The sequence below is a fragment of the Typopeltis vanoorti genome, chromosome 1 (assembly GCF_054136105.1).
Source record: "Typopeltis vanoorti isolate ZY-2024b chromosome 1, IOZ_Tvanoo_1.0, whole genome shotgun sequence".
NCBI classification, from domain to species: Eukaryota; Metazoa; Arthropoda; class Arachnida; order Uropygi; family Thelyphonidae; genus Typopeltis; species Typopeltis vanoorti.
The window spans coordinates 114529406-114550565 of NC_143549.1; the positions used below are offsets into that span (position 1 = coordinate 114529406).

The following is a 21160-nucleotide window of genomic DNA, read 5'->3' on the forward strand; positions in this document are numbered from 1 at the left end:
TATAACTGCACAGAGGTATTGAGAATAGAACCTTGAAGCTTGTATGACTTTGTAGGGGTGTGGTGCCCAGATTTTATTTTCATGCATGACACCATCATTGCCCATAGAGCTTGACTGGTTGTGGAGTATCTCAAAACTGAAGATATCCAGTGGTTGCCATAGCCAGTAAAATCCAATCAAATGTGTGTAGATGCCCTTGGGCATCACATCGCTTGCCAACAGCCACCATTTCAGTGAGCTAAAGTCTGCTTTGGTGGAAGAATGGGATTTATTTGCCACAAAATTTTATAGACATCCTTATGTCAAGCTTGGTCTACCACTGTCAGGCCTGTTTATTTATCCATTAGAGATCATATGCCATAATGATGTTATGTAACTATATTTTTGAGCATATCATGTCAGTTTCTGCAATTTGATACAAATTCTTATATAATATCCATCATGCTTGTCTAACATTTCTCACTATCTCTTCATTTTGTCGTCATTCTATTGTGCACCAACATACCAAATTTTCTCTACATTTACTGAGAGTTTTGTTAATTTTTTTCAAGTAGTGTATCAACACGTCTAAAATTTCTGCACACAGGAATATAAAATTTAAATGCTAAATCACTATTTTGTTAGATAGGAAACTTTTCTCATCTGCATATGCTACATGAATAACATTTAGCCTGAGTCAGGCCCGGCTGGTGGCATGTGCGAAGTGTGCAAATATACGCAGGCGCTGCAGAAGAAAAGGCGCCTAAAAGATGTCAAAAAATATGAGATAAGAGTTTAAACGAACAACGAATGGTACATATAATTATGAATGTATGTATGTCGTCTTCCATTTGGGCCCCTTCAGATCTTCCCGGAAACGAACAAATAAATTCTGAAATTGTATCCTAGACCCGATTATATCACTGTAATTTTTGATTAAAATTTACGAAAATATACCTAAAATAGTTCTTCTTTATTTAAATATAAAGAGCCGATAGGCTTCATTTCGGCGATATAAACATTATTTAAATTAAGGGGATATTAAATCCCACATTGTTTTAAAACTGAATAATAAACTCAAAGATTGGAATCAGAGATTAGTGAGTAGCTAGACCAAATTAATACCGGCTGAAACCGGTCTGGGTAGTGATCTCCCACCATAATGTAATAACAGCATACATTTCCTAGGAAATGTGTTTTTACATTATGGAAAATACCAAGAATAACGATCAGAACTTTACCACCTTTGCTGCGAGTTGCCCGAGTTTGTACTACGTACTAGGACCACTTGCATTAGCTCACGCTAGTAATCGCCAATACTTTTATAGTTTATTATACTATATTCGGCATGAAACTTTCTGATTCCAATCTTTGAGTTTCTTACTCGGTTTTAAAACAATGTGGGATTTAATATCCCCTTAATTTAAATAATTTAAATAGTTCTTTATTTTTTGATGTATCATAAATCAACTTATGATTAATTGTTGAGTTTCGTGTAAGGGCCGTATCCTAATTTTAATCGGATTGGATGGATGTGGTCCGACCCTAAAAGTTGGCTTACTACTGATAACTCATTCTTCTTGACATTCGAGCCTGTTATATTAGCGAGCTATTAGGGCCGCATCAGCGACACAAAATAATCGGTGAATCGGATTTATAACAACAACCTTGAAGAACTCTTTGCAAATTCACTGATTGCATTGAGAATACTATTGACGTTGCCTGTTTCAGTTGCTAAGGGAGAGAGAACATTTTCTAAATTACAATTAATAAAGAACTACCTGCGATCAAGCATGAGTCAAGAAAAACTAAATGGCACTAATTTCAATAGAAAATAATATTGCTCAGTCTATCAACATTGATGTACTGTGACAGGATTTCGCAAAAATGAAAGCCAGACGAGTCCCTGTTAGCAAAATTAATGTAAAGAATATTTGAATAAATCTCTTAACTTTATATTATTATTTTATATTATTTTGAAAATTTATATAACTTGAAAAAATTTGTATAAGCAGGACTAATCCTTAGGTAACATTATACTGTAAAGCAGTTTTCATTTGTTTTTCATTTCCTGTTCGTTTTATTCACACTTTATTCAAAAAAAACTTTTTTGGAAAGGCGCCGAACATTAATCGTGCACACAAGAAAAATACTATGCGCCAGTCCTGGCCTGAGTACACAGAATTGAAGGAGGTTTCAGAGTAACAGCATGTTATTTAATGTTAACATTAATTCAGTATTCAGTGCTGCATTTTTATTATTATTATTATTATTATTATTATTTGACACTTCCAGGGAGCCCAAAGACTCATCGAGGGAGAGTGTGCCAACAGCATCGAACGACTGGTCTCCTTCCAACTACTAACCACACTCAAACTTACTTAACTGAGTCATTAGTAGCAGAGGCTCTACCAATTGACCAACCTTTGCCGTGGTGTTTACACAGATCTCAAAATTGCTCTGTTATCCATCCAGAAATATACATTCTGATTTTTTGTACACAAATTGCCATTTTACCACTTACATTATTTTTCACTAAGGGTAAATTCTTTCTTAATTGAAATGTAAATTCTTATACAAATGAGTAATTATAACTGGTTTCTTACTAACACAAAAAATAAAAAATTGCATAATAATGTCATAGGCATCTACAGTATAAAAAAAAAAGTTGGAAGAAACATGCATATGATAGGAGTAGTAGCAAAGACATGGAAATCATGAGTTTTTGTAAAGTAGTGTATACAGTCGAGTAATAACTGATGTCCAAAGAAAAAGAATTTTTTTTAGTGGTTTTTGGGTGGACTAAGATAAGCTATATTATATTATTGTTATTATTGTTGTATCGGCACCTCCATGGAGTCCAAAGACTCATCATGGATGACCCAAACTATCCACACAGGCCGTCATACCTCTCCTTGAACGTTAACACACAAAGTGCTGACAACTGAAACTTACTCTGGCAACCTATTCTATTCATTCACAATTCTCCAACTACTAACCATACTTTTATTCAACTTCCAGGGATGACTGTTCTGCCCATTCTAGTATAGTGGTGAAACATTTCTCCTGCATCAATCGTATAAAATCCTTTAAGTAAATTTAATTTCCTTCCTGCCATGTGGTCTCTCTTCCTTCCAGTCTATATCTGTAGTTGAACTCAATCATAATAATCATTCAATCTGCACTTGTAATTTGCTGATGCATGTCTTCCAGATCATTCCTGAAACCTCCTATAGCAACTGACTGTATCTTTTGTCTTATTGGCCTTGATATCACACCAGACAGCTTCAAATGAACAGCCACTCTCCTATTCTTTTGGCTGCAATCCATTGCTATCACCAACAGTACCCCTCCTGACATCCTATCTTCTCTGAAAATACTAAACCCTTCACATTCTATTCCTGTAACTGCATCTGCTGTTAGCCAGGCCTCACTAATGCCTGTAATAACTTTTGGCAAGGTTGCACTAACCAATGCCAAATCTCCTCCATCTTGTTCATGATACTTCTGGCATTATTATATAGAAACTACAGCATCCCTTTTAGTCCTCCAACCACCTTTACTTTCTTCATTGACCACCCTATGCAATATTTTTGCTTGAGAGACTAGATTCTGTCTCTTTTTGGTCATTCTCACATTCACTCACCTCATGGGTGCCTTCACACACACACACATACACACACACACACACACACACACACACACACACACACACACACACACACACACACACACACACACACACACACACACACACCTGCATCCACCCTAATTGCTTAAGTTTTCCTGATTTTGCATTTCAACATGCTCAGTGAACAAAGCTTTCTCTAGACACCTAACAACAAAACCATTCAGATGTGGTCCATCAGCATTATGCAAATCCTTCTTTCCATCAGACTTGTTACGTCGTTGGTTTTCTATAAATTCACTACTATTATTTTTCTGTGCCAACTAAGAATAAATCTTAAAAATAAAAAATCCATTAAGCCTCCAACATGATGTCCTCACAGCACTTAAGCCTCTACACACGTATAAGAATAAATCTCTAAACTATCTTTCTGGGACCCGTTTCCCTTTTCAAGCTCTGACGATATTTGTTTGTTTTAGCTGCGCCAATCAGAGCTTTAGGACAGAAAATTCTTGTCCAAAGAAACCTTCCTGGAGGTCAAGTATTATTACCTAGCCTTATTAAAAGAATTAAGTAGCTTAAAGTAATCTTAGCATACAGTCAAGCCTAAATGCTCTTAGCTTCCTTTTTATTCCCCTTATGCATAGGTCCGTGGTTTTATGAGTGGTAAAATCAGTCTCATGCTCAGATAAAACTCAAGCTTACATAGAAAAACATGTTTATTAAGTAGTCAAAGAGATTACAAATAAGTTATCATGTCAAAGGCTAATCACATTTTTATCATTACTAGATCACTAGTTAAGCAAATAAGAAATGTTCAAACTGACAAGTATGCTATTCACATTCCATGGGTAAATTAAATTCACACATAGCACAAAACATAAGTCAACTTCTAAACTAAATTTTCTGTCACTTTACTCCTTCACATTAGATTGGGAACCGCACAAACTTAAGTTCTCAGACTACCAGTCCAATACAGTCTATAAATCATTGCACATGGCCACTATAAAGTTCTCTTTCCTCCTAGTTAAAGTTCTTGTTCCTTTTTTCATCTAAAACTAATTATTACATAGGTAAAAGAAAAGGTTTCAGTACTTTACCACCTTGACGTGATGATATCATGATTCTTTCATCCATCCTTTGTGTGGGGGATATCTTTCTGCTATGGTAGGTTGCCGCCACGTGGAAGTCATGTGCTAGTTACAAATGGGGCATTTTTCTTTGCTACAGACACATGCTCATCTCATGGTTTGCTGTCGTTAGCTCGACTGCCATCAAGGAGAATCCTTTGCTATCTCACATCAGTAAAACCTTCACCGATGGCCTGAATTGGAAAACTGCCATCATCTCGCGTATAGCCTTGTCCGACTCACATGAGTCAGCAATGGGGAAAGGTTGCAGCTCATCGTTGTCAAGCTTCCTTCCGATCATCAGCATCGCTGGTCCACATGAGAACACAGGAACAGGCAACAACAAGAAGGCAAAAGGAAACAAGAGAAAGATTCAAAAATGCCTGAACTCGCTTTTTATCCTCCATAGCGCCCTCTTTCCGCCTTCAAATCGTATTCACGGCGAATTCCTATTCGTTCTTACGAAGTGGCATCACATTTCTGCTCCTCGATAAGCACTCTTTTCATGAAACTCGAATTCCATTCACTTTCCACGAATACCTCTGCCTCGGGGTTTACATCATCAGCGGAGATCAGCAAGCAACCTTTGGACTTTTGTTAGCACTTAGATAAACGTTCTTGTATAGAGCACAATTTAACATTAAAGCTTTAAACAATACATTTATGTTTAGATATGCAATTTTTCTAAATTTTCATTTTCTAAAGAAAATGTGACATGTTTTCTCATATAATATTCTTACTTTGCCAACAGTACAAGTATTTTCTTACTTAGTATTATGCTTTAGTTAAATCTTGAATGAATGATTATTTTCTTGAAAGAGTCCTCATTCAAGATCTAACAAACTCATACCATAGGTCCACAAACTATACATCCTTCGTTCTGCACAACCTGTGTATTGATTCATTTGCTATCAACACTCTCCTTCTCAATTCGTCTGTATCATAGTGGCACAGAAGATTTATAATCTTCACCTTTTTTTGCTCTTAATTTTTTGCTTTGTCCAGTAACTCCTTCACAGAATACTTCTTGCATCTCAGATCATTAATGCCAACCAAGACAATTAGTTCTTTCCCCCTTTCTTTTTTGCATCTGGATGGCATGACTAATATCATCAATTTTTTGCACCATGGAAACATGATTTTGTTATACTCTTGTAAGTACTCCTCTGATCTTTGCATTAAACAGTACAACTTCTCAAATTGGAGGTAATGTAAATAATCAGATTTGTTCAGACTAGAATGATGTAATAATGCTTTACAACTCTCCCCCCCCCCCCCCAAAAAAAAAAAAACTTGCAGGTGATAGTGTGTTATCTAAGTCCAGATTGTTCCAGCTCCTAATGCTTAATTTAATTTTTATATCCCCTGTGACAACCAGCTGTGGATATTCTGGATTGGCTCAAGTAAAATAGACCACAGGTACAAGAGATATGTAGTGACCACGGAATACTGGTTGGGGAAGCTTATCCATCATGGCACCTAAAAACAAAATCTTTTAAACTGAGTTTGAAAATTATCCCTTGGTTTGTGTTTAGGCTACCTCTTGAACGGATCACTACTGCAGCTTCTTTTATTTTATCACCAAGGTGACATATGGAAATCACTCATAAGATCGCTCAGCACATCAGAGTTCAACTTCGCAGCCAATTATAGGATGTACCTTCTAAACAATGACTAACCAACTGCTAACATAGACGCTCCATGTGCCCGTGTAACGGTTCATATGAATTTGATATTTTTCATCCTTTGATTATGTATTACTTGTAATTTAAGCTTGTTTTTTGTTCGTTAAGTTGCTTTGTATAGAGTTATCTTGCCAGACGAAGCCACTAGTTACATGGCGTAGTAGGCTAACATTTCTGTATCAAAATCTCCGACCTATTAAACCCAGTTTATATCATCTTATAATATGTAGTGGTCAAAAAAAAAAAACATCATAAATAAAAAAAATAAAAAAATGCACTAAAAATGTTTTGTTAATTTTAATGCATATTAACAGCACATTTAATGCAATAAAATTTAATTGCTGTTTTAGTAAATATTGAATATAAATAAGTATCTGAAAAAATTAAAACAAAACACTCAGTAAATACCAGTTACAAACTTTTGATAAACCAATGTTAAAACTAGCTTCTCTTATTCGTTCTCCAAAGGTTGAAGTACATTCATTATAATACCCTGGAGTAATATGGATACATTTCCACTGTAAACTGGTATATTACAGACAGATCTGCAGCAAAACAGAGAGAATAATATCAGGATTACATAGTTATGAACTAATATGGACAAAGTGGGTTAGTACAACATGTGCTCGACATCACACATGTAGTTAGATGGAGAAAAAATGCTAGACTAAAACTATGATTCAAAAGTGACATATTATTACTGCTTGTACTTTAACAGAACACTCCTAATCTAAACAAATATGGATACCAATAACTTCCAGACATCTGGGAGACTGTAATTTTGCTTTTAAATCAACAAAAATCCAGGAACCTTTGACTCTGTCTAGAGGAGGCAGTCAAAATATTTGAATGCTTACTTGATATTCAGTTTTTATTCATATTGTGAGATGTGACATTAAATTCCTAGAATGTACATTTAAAAACTATATTTTTCTATCAGTAGACTACTAGCTACCATCATCTTTGAAGTAATCCTCTTGTGCAGCAGTGCATTATTATTAGGTAAAGTAATAAAATTACTGGAAGACCTCCGGCAATGGTCACTGACTCCATGGAGCCAGTAACCCCCTTTTCCTTTCCTTGTCTATTCTTATGAAAAATATCATATTCATCCATGTCTATTCCTGTCAGGATGTCATCTTCATCAAACCATGTCTTACTTATTCGAACAATTTTTTGGGTGAATATGCTCTATTAATGCAATTTCATTTCCTTTATTTTGAATACTTCTGGCATTTGTAAATATACATACTAGCTTGTTTCTGGTTCTATAACAAGCCTCCCCAACTCCTGATTTTTGATTTGTGACTCCTCTATATCTCCTCCTCCTCCCATCCCTTAGCCACTTGTCTCTGTCTTCGCTGATTTTACACCTCTCCTCAGACCTGTTTGTTTCTGTCACATCCCTGGTCATCTCAATCCTTTCTTGTACACATATACATTTGCTCCTGTACCTGCCATCCACTTCTCATGCAGTGTCTCCCTGTCTGCTCTGATCTCTCTAATTTCCCTTGTTACTTTTGTTCCTTCTCTTTAATTCTCTTCATTCATGCCACTAACCTCCGCATTCACAAGCTCTCTTACCCTACTCACCTGCTATTCCATGTCACTGCTACCACCTCTTGTTTCCTCAGGTCTTCAACTCCCTTCAGTCATGACTATTTTTTGCAGCAGCAGTTTCTCTAGCTGACCCACACCAAATCCATTCATTTATCCCTCAAATTCAAACCACACATTCATGAAATGAATTCATTTTTTCTTCACACATCTCTGCTAGTATTCCATCCATAATCCTCACTTGCCATCTCAAATCATCACTATCATACCTGGTCAGCATGCTGATTCTCTTTCCTGTCATACTGTTATCTTTCACTCTCCTTAGCAACCTTGTGATATCTATCCTTATATTTTTCTTGTTGTCATCCAGATCATTTGTGCTTGCTACCACTACCAGTCTTTTGCTTGCTTCCTCCTCATATCAAGTGATTCAGTCAGTCTGCTCAATCTATCCCCTGGAAAGCAAACCTTATGCACCTTCTCATTTACTACACCTCTAATAATCAAATCCCCTTACATGGTCACTCTGAAAGCATTGAATACCTCTTTCACACTGCCATCATTTATTCCAGCCTTCCTCTCCCTTCCATACATACCTGTTATTCTCCTCATTTCGCTTGGCAATTGCTTCATGTCTTGCCTCATCTTCACCAACTCTGTTTTTATATCCTGAATTACTTTCTCTCTGCTATCTCTACCAGGTAGGTTGCTCTTATGTTATCCTCGATAATACCTATCACTCTTGTTATCTTACAGTCTATAGATTTATCTTTTGCATATGATATCTACAACTACTTTCATTTACCTCATTTATACTCTCTTTCACATTTCTTTCACCATCCTTTAAAACTGGAACTCCATTCACTATAACACTTTCAGTTTCACTGCTTTCAGCATTAACTTCTGCTACTTCAGTTTCTTGCTTACAACAAGTCTCACATTTCTGGTTCATAAAACATCTTGGCCACCATTGTTCTTGTTTTCATTGGCGCCTTAAATAACACTATTTATTTATCATACATGGTGTGTGTGTGTGTGTGTGTGTGTGTGTATATATATATATATATATATATATATATTTTTTTTTTTTTTTTTAAAAAACATAGATTTAATGACTAAAAACCGAGATAACTTATAAAGATTTTAATAAGAATGATACGACTAGTTTCGGCTTATTATTATGAACAATAATATATATGTGTATATATATATATATATATATATTATTATTATTATTATTATTTCGGGCGACTCCAGGAGTCCTTAGACTCATTGAGGGAGGCCCTAAACATCATGTCCACACAACTATGCGATTACATTCTCACAGTATCTATCATACCTTGTCTTGAACTCGTTCACCGTCATAGCACCCACAACAGACTCTGGCAGCTTATTCCACTCATTTACCACTCTAAAAGTAAAGAACCCAGCTCTAACACCCCTGCTAACCACACTCTTGCCCAGCTTCCATAGGTGTCCCCTAGTTCTCCCACCACCAGTCCTGATCTCAAAAATATCCTCTGAATTAATCCTATAGAATCCCTTTAGCAATTTGAATATCTCAATCATATCTCCCCTCCTCTGCCTATCAACTAGTTTTTGCAACCCACAAATCTTCAACCTGTTCTTATATGGTTCATTCCATAGACCTGTTATCATCTTAGTCACTCGCCTCTGAATCCTCTCCACCTCCTCCCCATCAAGAAGGAACCGAGGTGACCAAATCTGGGCACAGTAGTCGAGATGAGGTCTTATCAAGGCTCGGTACAGAGGTACAATAACTTGCTTTTCTCTGCTCGTCAAGGTATTTTTCAACAACCAAGTGAGTTGATGAGCTGATTTAGCTACTTTTGCAGTGTGCCCCCTAAACTTCATCTCCTTATCCACCAACACTCCCAAGTCCCTGGCCTCATCAATCTCTTGGAGTACAGTTCCACCAATGTGGTATACTGCTGCTAATCTTTTCACTCCAAAATGCATAACCTTACATTTTGTCACATTAAATTGACATCCATTCTCCTTAGCCCAGAACTCCAATCTATCTAAGTCATCCTGCAAGACTTTGACATCTTCTGCATTCACTATTGCCCTACCCAACTTTGCATCATCAGCGAACAAATGATTGTTCCACTTAGATCCTTCCCTATATCGTTAATGAACAGATTAAACAGCAATGGTCCAAGAACAGAACCCTGCGGCACCCCACTAGTCACAGGCCGTCTTTTGGACTCTACTCCTGAATAAACTACTCTTTGATATCTCTCCATCACCCAACCACCTATCCACCTCACCAACCCTATATCCATTCCCATATGTTGTAGTTTATGGATTAGTATTCCATGTGGTATCCTGTCAAACGCCTTTGCCAGATCCAGCAATATCACTGTAAACCCATTTCCCTTATCCAGTTCAGCCGTCACCTTGTTATAAAACTTGAGCAAGTTACTGAAGCATGATCTACCCTTCACAAAGCCATGCTGTCCCCTGTACAGTATCTCATTTTCATCAATCCATTCCTGTATTTTTCCCTTGACTACTTTCTCTAAGACCTTGACAACGACTCCTGATATGCTGATCGGTCGGTAATTTGCAACCGTAGTCTTGGATCCTCCTTTATGCAGTGAAACTATTTTCCCCTCTTTCCACACCTTCGGGACTAAGCCAGATCTGAGACTCAGATTAAACAACATGGTCAAGGGCACTGATAATGCTTTAGCTGCTTCACGCAAGACCCGTGCCGGTATACCATCCAATCCCACAGATGTGTTCACATTAAGGTTCTGTAATAGACTAGTCACCTCCACTTCATTCATCACTATTCCCATATAAACCAATGGTTCCTTCATTTTTTCAATGTCACCACCTGGATGATATGCTTTTGCAAAGTGCGCGCTCAGTAACTCCACTATATCGACTGATTCAGTGATCTCCTTACCATCGTCATTCCTTAAAATCATTTTACCGTGTACAGTTTTTTCTTGCTTGCAGCATATTGAAAGAACTGTTTTGGATTCTCTTTTGCTTGCAAAGCTAGTTTCCTTTCATAATCCGCTTTTGCTTTTTTTACCACACTCGTTACCTTTCTGGCCTGCACTTTATACCGTTCGTGTGCCTGCAGGTCACCCCTTTCTTTAAATTCCCTCCATAGTTGTTTCTTTTTTTGCAGCTCAAGCTTAATGGTGTTATTCATCCATTTAATCCCTACTTGTTTTACTATTTGGACCCTAGGTATACAATCAGCCATTACCTCCTGTAAATGCTCCTTGACCACTTCCCATGCTCTATCGACGTCCAGCCCTTGCAGTTGTACATGCCATGGCACTGATCCAAGCAATCTCCTAAGCTTGTCATACTTGCCAGCATGGTAATTCCACATATACCCTGTCTTAATCTAAAATTCCACACCTTTAGCCGCCTCCCAGGTCAAGACCTTATGATCACTCTCACCAATAGGTGGCAACATGGTCATATTCATTACAGTCAAATTCTCAGATGCTATTACCAGGTCAAGCACTCTCACACCCCTAGTATTTTCAATTACATGCTGTCTCAGATAGTTATCCCTTAATAATTGAATAAACTCCTTTTCCTTCCTCACATGTGTCCTCTCCTCCTTCCAATCAATGTTACCATAGTTGAAATCCCCCATAATAATTACCCTCCTTCCACTCATTTCATCAATTTCCCTATGCATACTATCTCCACCATCTATTCCATCACCTGGTCTATAGCAGCACCCAACTGTATATTTTATTCTGCCAGTCTCAATCTCACACCAAATAGCCTCAAATGAGCTCCTTTCACTATCCTGCGATACAACTTCAATTCTCCTTGGCTGCAGTTCATCAGCTATCATTAATAATACCCCTCCCCCCATTTTATTCTCTCTGTCCCTCCTAAACACACTATAACCTACACATTCTATCCCACTAACTATATCTTCTTCCGTCAGCCATGTTTCACTAATGCCAATAACCTGTGGCCAGGAAGAGCCAATCAAGACCAAAAATTCTTCCTTCTTGTTCCTAATACTCCTGGCATTAGTATACATGAAATGCAGTGATCCCTTAGTCCCACCCCTATATTGATAGGTTATTCTAAATGACCCATTCCCATTTTTTGTCCTTAGTGCTGGCTCGGGTACATTATATACATTCTTACACTCATCTGTCTCACTGATGTCTGCATATCCATCCCCACCCCCTCCTTGGTAGTTCTAGTTTCCCTGGTTTTGCACATCCATTTTCACTTCATTCAGCAACACTCTGTCCAGTCTCTGCACACCAAGTCCATTCAAATGCAGGCCATCCATCTTGTATAAGTCCTTTTGCCCTTCAAACTCATTCCACACGTCCATGAATTCCACACCACACCGTCTGCATAACCTACGCATAATGTCATTTGCAATTATGGCCCTCCTCTTAAACTCCTCTCTGTCATACTGCGGCAACAGACTAACCATTCTAACTCTGTCACTCTTTCCTTTCGCTAGCTTTAACAATACTTTCAAGTCCTCTCTCATAAAAAATTTATCACCTTTCAATTCATTCGTACCCGCCACAATTATTAATTCTTTCACCCTCTGTTTTTGCACTCTAATACTCTCACTTACATCCTTAAATTTCGCACCCGGTAAGTACGATTTAGTTACACTGCCATCTATCATCCCTCTTAATAACGAGTCACCATACAACACTCTTTCCTTCCTTTCAGAAACTCTCTCATTCTTGCACTGTTTTTTTGCATTATTTGAATCACTCTGGAAAGAGTTTTGCAGGTGCTCTAATTGCCGCTGCGCATTTTGTATCACTGCACGCAACCTAGCGATCTCACTTCCTACAAATAATTCCTCATTATTTTTATCATTTAAACCATTTTCTCTCTCAGTATGGTTGCTTTCACTCTTTCTTAGATCACTGCTCTCATTGCCATCTTGTACATCACAATTCTCTATCACGCCACTATTTTCACTCACATTCTGGCAATTCTGGCTTTCTTCAACCATAACTATCTCACTACCTGACACATACTTCAACTCCTCAGTTTGCTTACACTTTCTACACATTCTCCCACCACTATCACTTTCAATCCAAATTCCAGCCTCATTTGGGAATGCATACATCCCACACACATCACATTGGACAAACTCTCTCACATTATAGTTTTTGTACAATGGCGTCGTATTTTTGGACGCCATTATCTTACGTCGCATTGGCGCCATATTCAAATCTATGAAACGTAACGTTATATACTAAATTAAATAATGTAATTCACACCAAAATCCCACAGACACAACAAGCTACCAAAATTAGGCAATATTACGTTATGATTTTAACCTATATTCTAATTTTTTATTCAAAATTGAACTTAGCTTTCGGGAGCTCTCTGAAAACACAACCATCCGTCTGGCCCTCTAGCGGGAAGCCCGCTAGAGGGCCAGACGGATGGTTGTGTTTTCATAATTTTACTCGGTAGAAAATGTATGTAAAAAAGAATTTAAATGACTCTATACCGAGAAAGAAAAGTTTAATGTTAAGATACGACTAGTTTCGTTGAAAATTCAACTTCTTCAGGTATCACAGGCAAAGAATTAAATAAAAAATAACAGAGACATGATAAAATACATTAACAGATCTAGTATAAAACACACAAGTACATTTAAAAACAGGAATGCTTGCTTGAGTTCCAAATGAAGTTGACTACGTGCGTGAGCTGACATGAGCGCACTAGTATTGGACAGTGGCAATGTGTGCATCAGAAATATTGTAGCTAAGGCTGTTATTAATATGAGATGAATCAAGCGATATTTCTCTAGATTCAACTATTCTTCTTTCAAGTTCATCATAGCACACATGGATATTAGAAGTTTTTGGCCAGTCTACGAGGTGTTGGCGGTCTTCATCCGAGTTGACAGAGAAGAGAATGTGACTAGAGAGAGTGCTGGCCCTGGTTCTGTTGTAGGAAATGTCTCTTTGGTGTTCTTCCATGCATAAAAGGATGGATTTAGCTGTCTGGCCGTAGTATGGTTTGCCACAATCACACAAAATCTTATAGACTCCTGGATACTGAGTAGGAAGATGTTTCATTTTAGGTCTACTTAGTATGGATTGAAGTTTAGGAAACATAGTGAAGCAAGTTCTAATGTTGAATTTCTGAAGCATTTTGGCTAGTTTTGGGGAGAGATATTGACAATGTATTTCTCATCTGGGAACACGTCGACAACCTCAACTTTTTTCTAGACCACCTCAACAAGTTTCATCAGAAAATCAATTTCACATATGAACTGGAATCCGATGACTGTCTACCCTTTCTGGACTTACAACTTACGAGATGCGCTGAAAACATCAAGATCTCTATTTTTAGAAAACCCACTCACACAGACAGATACTTTCATGCTTCTTCCCATCACTACACTCCACAAAAGTTTGGTATTATTTCAACCCTGGCACATTGAGCCAGATCTTTATTAACAGATGAATCAGAAATTGAATATGAACTCAATTTTCTTCAAAGGTCTTTTGTTAACAATGGATTCTCTCTTAAAAAGATTAATAAATTTCTCTCTGTCCACTGCTTTTCAGAAATTCAACATTAGAACTTGCTTCACTATGTTTCCTAAACTTCGATCCATACAAAGTAGACCTAAAATGAAACATCTTCCTACTCAGTATCCAGGAGTCTATAAGATTTTGTGTGATTGTGGCAAACCATACTACGGCCTGACAGCTAAATCCATCCTTTTACTCATGGAAGAACACCAAAGAGACATTTCCTACAACAGAACCAGAGCCAGCACTCTCTCTAGTCACGTTCTCTTCTCTATCAACTCGGATGAAGACCGCCAACACCTCGTAGACTGGCCACAAACTTCTAATATCCATGTGTACTATGATGAACTTGAAAGAAGAATAGTTGAATCTAGAGAAATATCACTTGATTCATCTCATATTAATAACAGCCTTAGCTACAATATTTCTGATGCACACATTGCCACTGTCCAATACTGGCACACTCATGTCGGCTCACGCACGTAGTCAACTTCATTTGGAACTCAAGCAAGCATTCCTGTTTGTAAATGTACTTGTGTGTTTTATACTAGATCTGTTAATGTATTTTATCATGTCTCTGTTATTTTTTATTTAATTCTTTGCCTGTGATACCTGAAGAAGTTGAATTTTCAATGAAACTGGTCGTATCTTAACATTAAACTTTTCTTTCTTGGTATAGAGTCATTTAAATTCTTTTTACACACATACACACACACACACACACACACATACAGGGTCTCCCAAAATTCATGCAAGAAGTAATTTTGATAGAAAACACAGGTTTTTAATTAAAAATTGTAATTTCTTATTGATTCATAAAGTATACAGTATAGGGTTATGCATGGAATAGCATATCGGGAGAATGGCCTCCACGGCTTTGCTGGTACATACGCACTCTTTTGTCGAAATTTTCCATGACCGTTTTGCATAAATGTGGCTGAATTTCATTGATACAGCGCTCAATTTCATCCTTCAAGGCGTGGGTGGTCATGGGCTTGTTGGCATAAACCTTAGACTTCAAAAAACCCCAAAGAAAAAAGTCCAATGGTGTTAAGTCACATGATCTGGGCGGCCAATTCTGATCACCAAAACGGGAAATTACATGACCAGGAAATGACTCGTGCAGTAATTGAATTGTTTCTCGGGCTGTATATCATGTGGCACCGTCTTATTAAAACCACATGTCGTCCACATCCATATCTTGCAATTTAGGCACAAAAAACTGGATTATCATGTCGCGATAGCGAGTACCATTAACTGTTATTGCCTTACCAGCTGCATTTTCGAAGAAGAATGGCCCGATGGTGTCTCCAGCCCAAAATCTGCACCAAACAGTTGTGGATGCATTTGTTTCTCAACAATCACTCGTGGATTTTCTGAACCCCAAATGCGACAATTTTGTCAATTAACGAAGCCATCAAGATAAAAATGAGCCTCATCACTTAAGATGATTTTGTTCGAAAAATAAGCATCCACTTGTTGTTGTTCCATAATCCATTCAACAAACTCTCTTCGCTGTGTGTGGTCAGTTGGCTTCAGTTCTTGAGTCAATTGAACTTTGTAAGCATAAAGATGCAAATCTTTCATGAGAATACACTGTAGAGAGCTTCTCAAAATGCCCAATTCAAGACCACGGTGCCGAATTGATGTTCCTGGACTCTCAGCAACACTTTCACGAACTGCTTCGATGTTTTCTGTTGAACGACTTGTTGAAGGACGGCCAGAGTGTATAAGATCATTAATTGATCCAGTTTCCTTGAATTTTGTAATTAATCTTTTCACAGTTGATGAAGTTAAATCACTATTCCAACTATATTTTGTACGAAAATTGCGAACTGTAGCTGCCAAACCTTCATAATTTTTAAAATATTGCTGAACAATGAAAATGCGTTGTTCTTTCGTGTAGCACTCCATTTTTAATTACCCTGAACTGTCAGCTGTCACGCTGTCTTTTTTTCTCGTTGGTAACACTTTACCACACAAATGGCGCTAAATTTAAATCTTGTGTGAATTTTGGGACACCCTATATATATATGTATATAAATAAAACACACTCAATCACACAGTCATACACAAGGATAGTACAACCAGTAATTATCAAAAATATCATGAATTGAATATTAAAACATTGACTTATCTCTAAGCTCACATTCATGTGGTCACTCCAGTATGACTTAGCTAAGATGATGCTTCTATTTGAATAATAGAATAATTCTTCCATTATTCAAATAGAGGCTGTTCTCAAAAACTGGAGAATGCTGAAACCTTTCTTCTGGAATGTCAGAAAATCTGTGTCCTTCAAAGCATTCTCCAGTTTTTGAGAACAGCCAAAAGTCACAAGGGACTAAGGCTGGTGAATATTATTATTTGACACTTCCAGGGAGTCCAAGGACTCACTGAGGGAGGACACCTGCTCTACAACTTCGCTTCCACCATTTAATTACCAACTGACCACAACGCTGACCACTACCACTGGTAATATAGATAGTCTAATTTTGAGATTGATTTTTTAGACAGAAACTTCCATATTGTTATTGCATCATGTGCAAGGACATTGTAAAAAACAAATGACCATTGTTTTGAACTGTGACATTCACACCTATTTTTGGTCTTGGTGAAGATGATTTTATCCATTGCATGCTTAAGGTTTTGTTTTAAGGTTGTACTGAAAGCACCAGGTTTCATCACCTGTAATAACTATAATTAAAAACAACCAGTTGTGCAAAAAACAGAACAAACAAGCTGCTGCTCCTTTTGATCTTTGCTCAGAATTCATGGAACCATCTTTGCAGAAATTTTTCTCATAATGAAGCTGTCCATAAAAATCTCCCCTACTGTTTCTCTATTTAAATTTAATTGTTTTCCATTAACCATAAACTTATATTTTCACAGTTTGGTTCAGTTTTATTGTCAACCCCATTCATCAGTTTCCTGTTCTTCTTTAAATCCTTTTTGTCACTGAAATACACTGGCAAAAGGGCAAGTGAAACTCAAGTGTTTTAATTGCATTGTTGCCTAACTTTGCACAAAATGCAATTTAATGTGCTCTTCTAAATTCTGTTCACACATTTTTTCCATTGAAAGCAGGAATCATGCATATGCAAACTATCACAGCTTGTCAGTCATATCAAAATGGTCAAAACTTGATTGTTCTTTATTAAATTCTTTACAGTTTATTTTTAAAGATTGTTCTTTAAAGTTCTTTATTAACAAGGATGTGATAATATTAAATGATATTTTTTCTTGACCACAGAAGCTATGTAAAATTGACTATTTGGGAAATGTTGATCAAGTATCATGAGAAAAAACTATTTTAATACCAACTAGTTTCACCAACTTAAGCTGTTGGCATCTTCAGGGTACAGGACTGATGATAGGAACTAAAGCTAACAAAACATGTTACCGACTAGACATTAACAGAATTCTAATTATAAATTACAAAACAACACTGAATGTGTGCAATACACATGTGGCGCATGCATGATTTCACTTGTTGTTGTTTAGGAACATTTTATAGTTGGTACTAAAGTTCATTTCTTGTGTGTTTAAAGAACAACATAAAGGATGTGATAATTTTCAAACAAAATTTTGAAAGCAAATTGTGCTTTAAAGTGAATAGATATAATTGTCAGTAATTTAAACCATCTCAAATGCAGAACACAGTATTAGTGAACATCCTATCTCTGATAACTAGTCAAGGATTAAATAAAATTATTCAGAAGACTGGTGGCCTAATTTAGTTAATTGTGTGAAGGCCAATGAGTATATTATGCTTTGATTGAACTTTGTGTGTGTGTTAGCTAAAATTTGATACATAATTATTTTATTCACTTTTATTTTTCAGGGTGTTGGGGATATGCCTAAAGAAGGATTATCAGCTAAAGGACAAAAGACAGATATATATCAGAGGCGCATTGGAAGAGCCATGTAGTTCATTGCATTCCTTCATTCTTCTTCTTTCTCTCTTGCACAACTTGTGCTGTTCTCTTACTGACCTCTGATACCCCCCCCCTCCCCGGAAAAAAAAATAGCAGTAATGCATGTTATTTATGGAAATTATTTATTTAACCCAAAAGTTTTTATATCATGACATTGTACATGTCCTACATGAGTGACAGAGAGAGAATCAGCAACTGTCAGTCATGGATCATTGTGTTATGCAATTAAAATGAAATATTTTAATAGACTTTTAAATATTGTTGTCAGATTTATAATTTTATTGTGTTTTTCATAATTACATTTTTATAAGCAGTTTCTAAGAAACTGCAAACCACCAAAGAAAAAAAAAATTTTATCATGAGATTTATGAGAATTATCTGAAATGATATAAACTTAGAATGTTGCCTTATGATATTTATAAACATCTAGTCAAATTGTAAATGCAAATAGATCTTGAAGCTGTTATTTTTTATTTATATATTTAGACACTGTTCTGGTATGAGTAGAATATGAATGTTTATATCATATACTAATTTTATGTAAAATATTTAATTCTGTAATGCAGTTAAGAAAAAAAATGGTTATATATTATCTGTTAAAGATTAATGAAAGTTTGATTATTTTCAGCAATGTTATTAAAATATCGCTTGTTTGTTAGCTGTGATATTATTAAATAACAAAATTTATTTCGATCATGCATTGTTGCTGGTTGATATGTAACACATGATATGGAATGCAGGCAGTGTGTTTAAGTAAATTTTGAGGTAAACCTTTGAAATAAATACCAAAAACATTTGCAAGATTGTTATTTTAACATAAATGCTATATGAATATTGATCATTCAACAGATAAATTTCATTGTTTTGCATGATAACCATCCCGAGTCATTCATTATATTCATATTGTTATGACAACCCCAAAATTTGGAAATATTAGTATATATATATATATATATATATATATATATATATATATATATATATATATTCAAAGTTCATAAGCATTATGTTGACTGTAAGCTGTTTTTAATATGTGCTGCTGCTGTGGATGTTGAGTTTTGCAGATTTATATGAAATATAATAAAGATTTGAAGTTCAGTATATTTCTGTTGTGCTCATTAATAATCTATTAGCATAGAGCTGCTAAACCATTATTACTTTCTGTACACACCAAAAACAACATAATAGCATAAATGTATAGTTAAATATATATAGTTACATAAAAATAAATATACAATTACATCTAGTTATTCATTCTTCGCATATCAAAGTCAGATATACATGCATCCCATAAACCTGATGTTGTCAATGCTGTAACATTAGAAATAGAAATAAACATCAGAAATAAAGTAACTGTCATTACTGTAATGACAGTTTTCAAGTGTTAGATTTGAGACTCGAGAAACTGCATTAATTATTTTTTGAGTTTTCTTATTTTCACAATTTCCTGCCTAAAGGATGTTTTACATACACATGCAGACTTCCCATTCATATGCAGTCCATCAGTCATTTTGTCCATTAAATTCACTCTGTAGGTCTGATTTTTAGTGGAACCTGTGGCATAGTAATTAAATAATAAAGTAACACGTAAAAATCACAGTGATATCTTTACTTAGTAAAAGGACAGATATTTCGTACTAAAATTAATAGTACATCTTCAGGGTCTGTAACAGTAATGGGAATGGAATACAAGCAAAATGTTCGGTGGATCACCTATTAAAATACAATTGTTACTGTGTGCTAGGAAATAATAGAAATAACAAATTTAATCTATTAAGATAAATGGTTTTTTATCTATTGAGATAAATGTTTTTTTTTTTTTTTTTTTTTTTTTTTTTTTTTTTTTTTACAGGGGTGCTTAAGGGTCAAAGCTGTATAACTGAGAGGAGACCTCCACATAGCCTTTAAAGGAATGCGGAGAACCGACCAGGGCTTCTGACCTAATGTCCAATCCTCACCTTCTCGTGGTGCTCCCTGTTGGGTATCTACTTTGATACTGAACGAACGAGGATGGGCTGGCAATTTGGGATTTAGCCGACCAAATTGTATTCTTATTGGTTAAACCAAAATAAAAAAATGATGGTACAACATGACAAAATTTCATGCCGGCTGGGGCGTCGCCCGGTTAAACAAGGCCCCCGTTGTTTTTGCCAGGGAACCAGGGCGAACAGCGAAAAGTCAGCTACTGGAACAAATCTGAAAACAAACACCAACTCAACATCACCAGAGTTAAAGATCGGTACTATCAACGTAAGAAGCCTGAATGGCAAAGAAATGGAGCTAGCTGAGGAATTAGATAAGTACCAGATCGACATAATAGGCGTGACTGAAACAAAAAAGACCAAAATTGGTGAGATCTTTCTGAGCAATAAATACAAAATGTTATATTCAGGCAATGACAATCAAGGAAAAGAAGGAGTAGCCATAGTAGTCAACACAAAATACGAGGCTAATCTTCTTGAATGGCAATCAGTCTCAAGTAGAGTAATGTGGGCAAATATGAGAATGGGGAACTGGACAATGAGACTTATTTGTGCCTATGGTCCCACAGAAGGTTCTACTAAGGTAGAAGTGGAGGAATTTTTTGAGGCTTTAGAAAAAGCAACTGACACAATGAAAAAGGAAAAGTTGGTCCTTGTTGGGGATCTAAATAGTAGAGTTGGAAATGATTGTGAGACACAAAAATATTTTGGGA

At 36.3% G+C, this 21160-nt stretch overlaps 1 protein-coding gene across 1 annotated transcript in view; it reads left to right on the forward strand.

The window, feature by feature from the left end:
- Positions 1-19414, forward strand: part of LOC150110328 (TOG array regulator of axonemal microtubules protein 1-like) — a 323432-nt gene extending 304018 nt beyond the window's left edge. Inside the window, exon 14 of the mRNA XM_090392920.1 lies at positions 18372-19414. Within this exon, the coding sequence (XP_090249046.1) occupies positions 18372-18458 (87 nt within the window). The 3' untranslated portion in view covers positions 18459-19414. The remainder of the gene's footprint in view (positions 1-18371) is intronic.
- The last annotated feature ends 1746 nt before the right edge of the window (positions 19415-21160 follow it).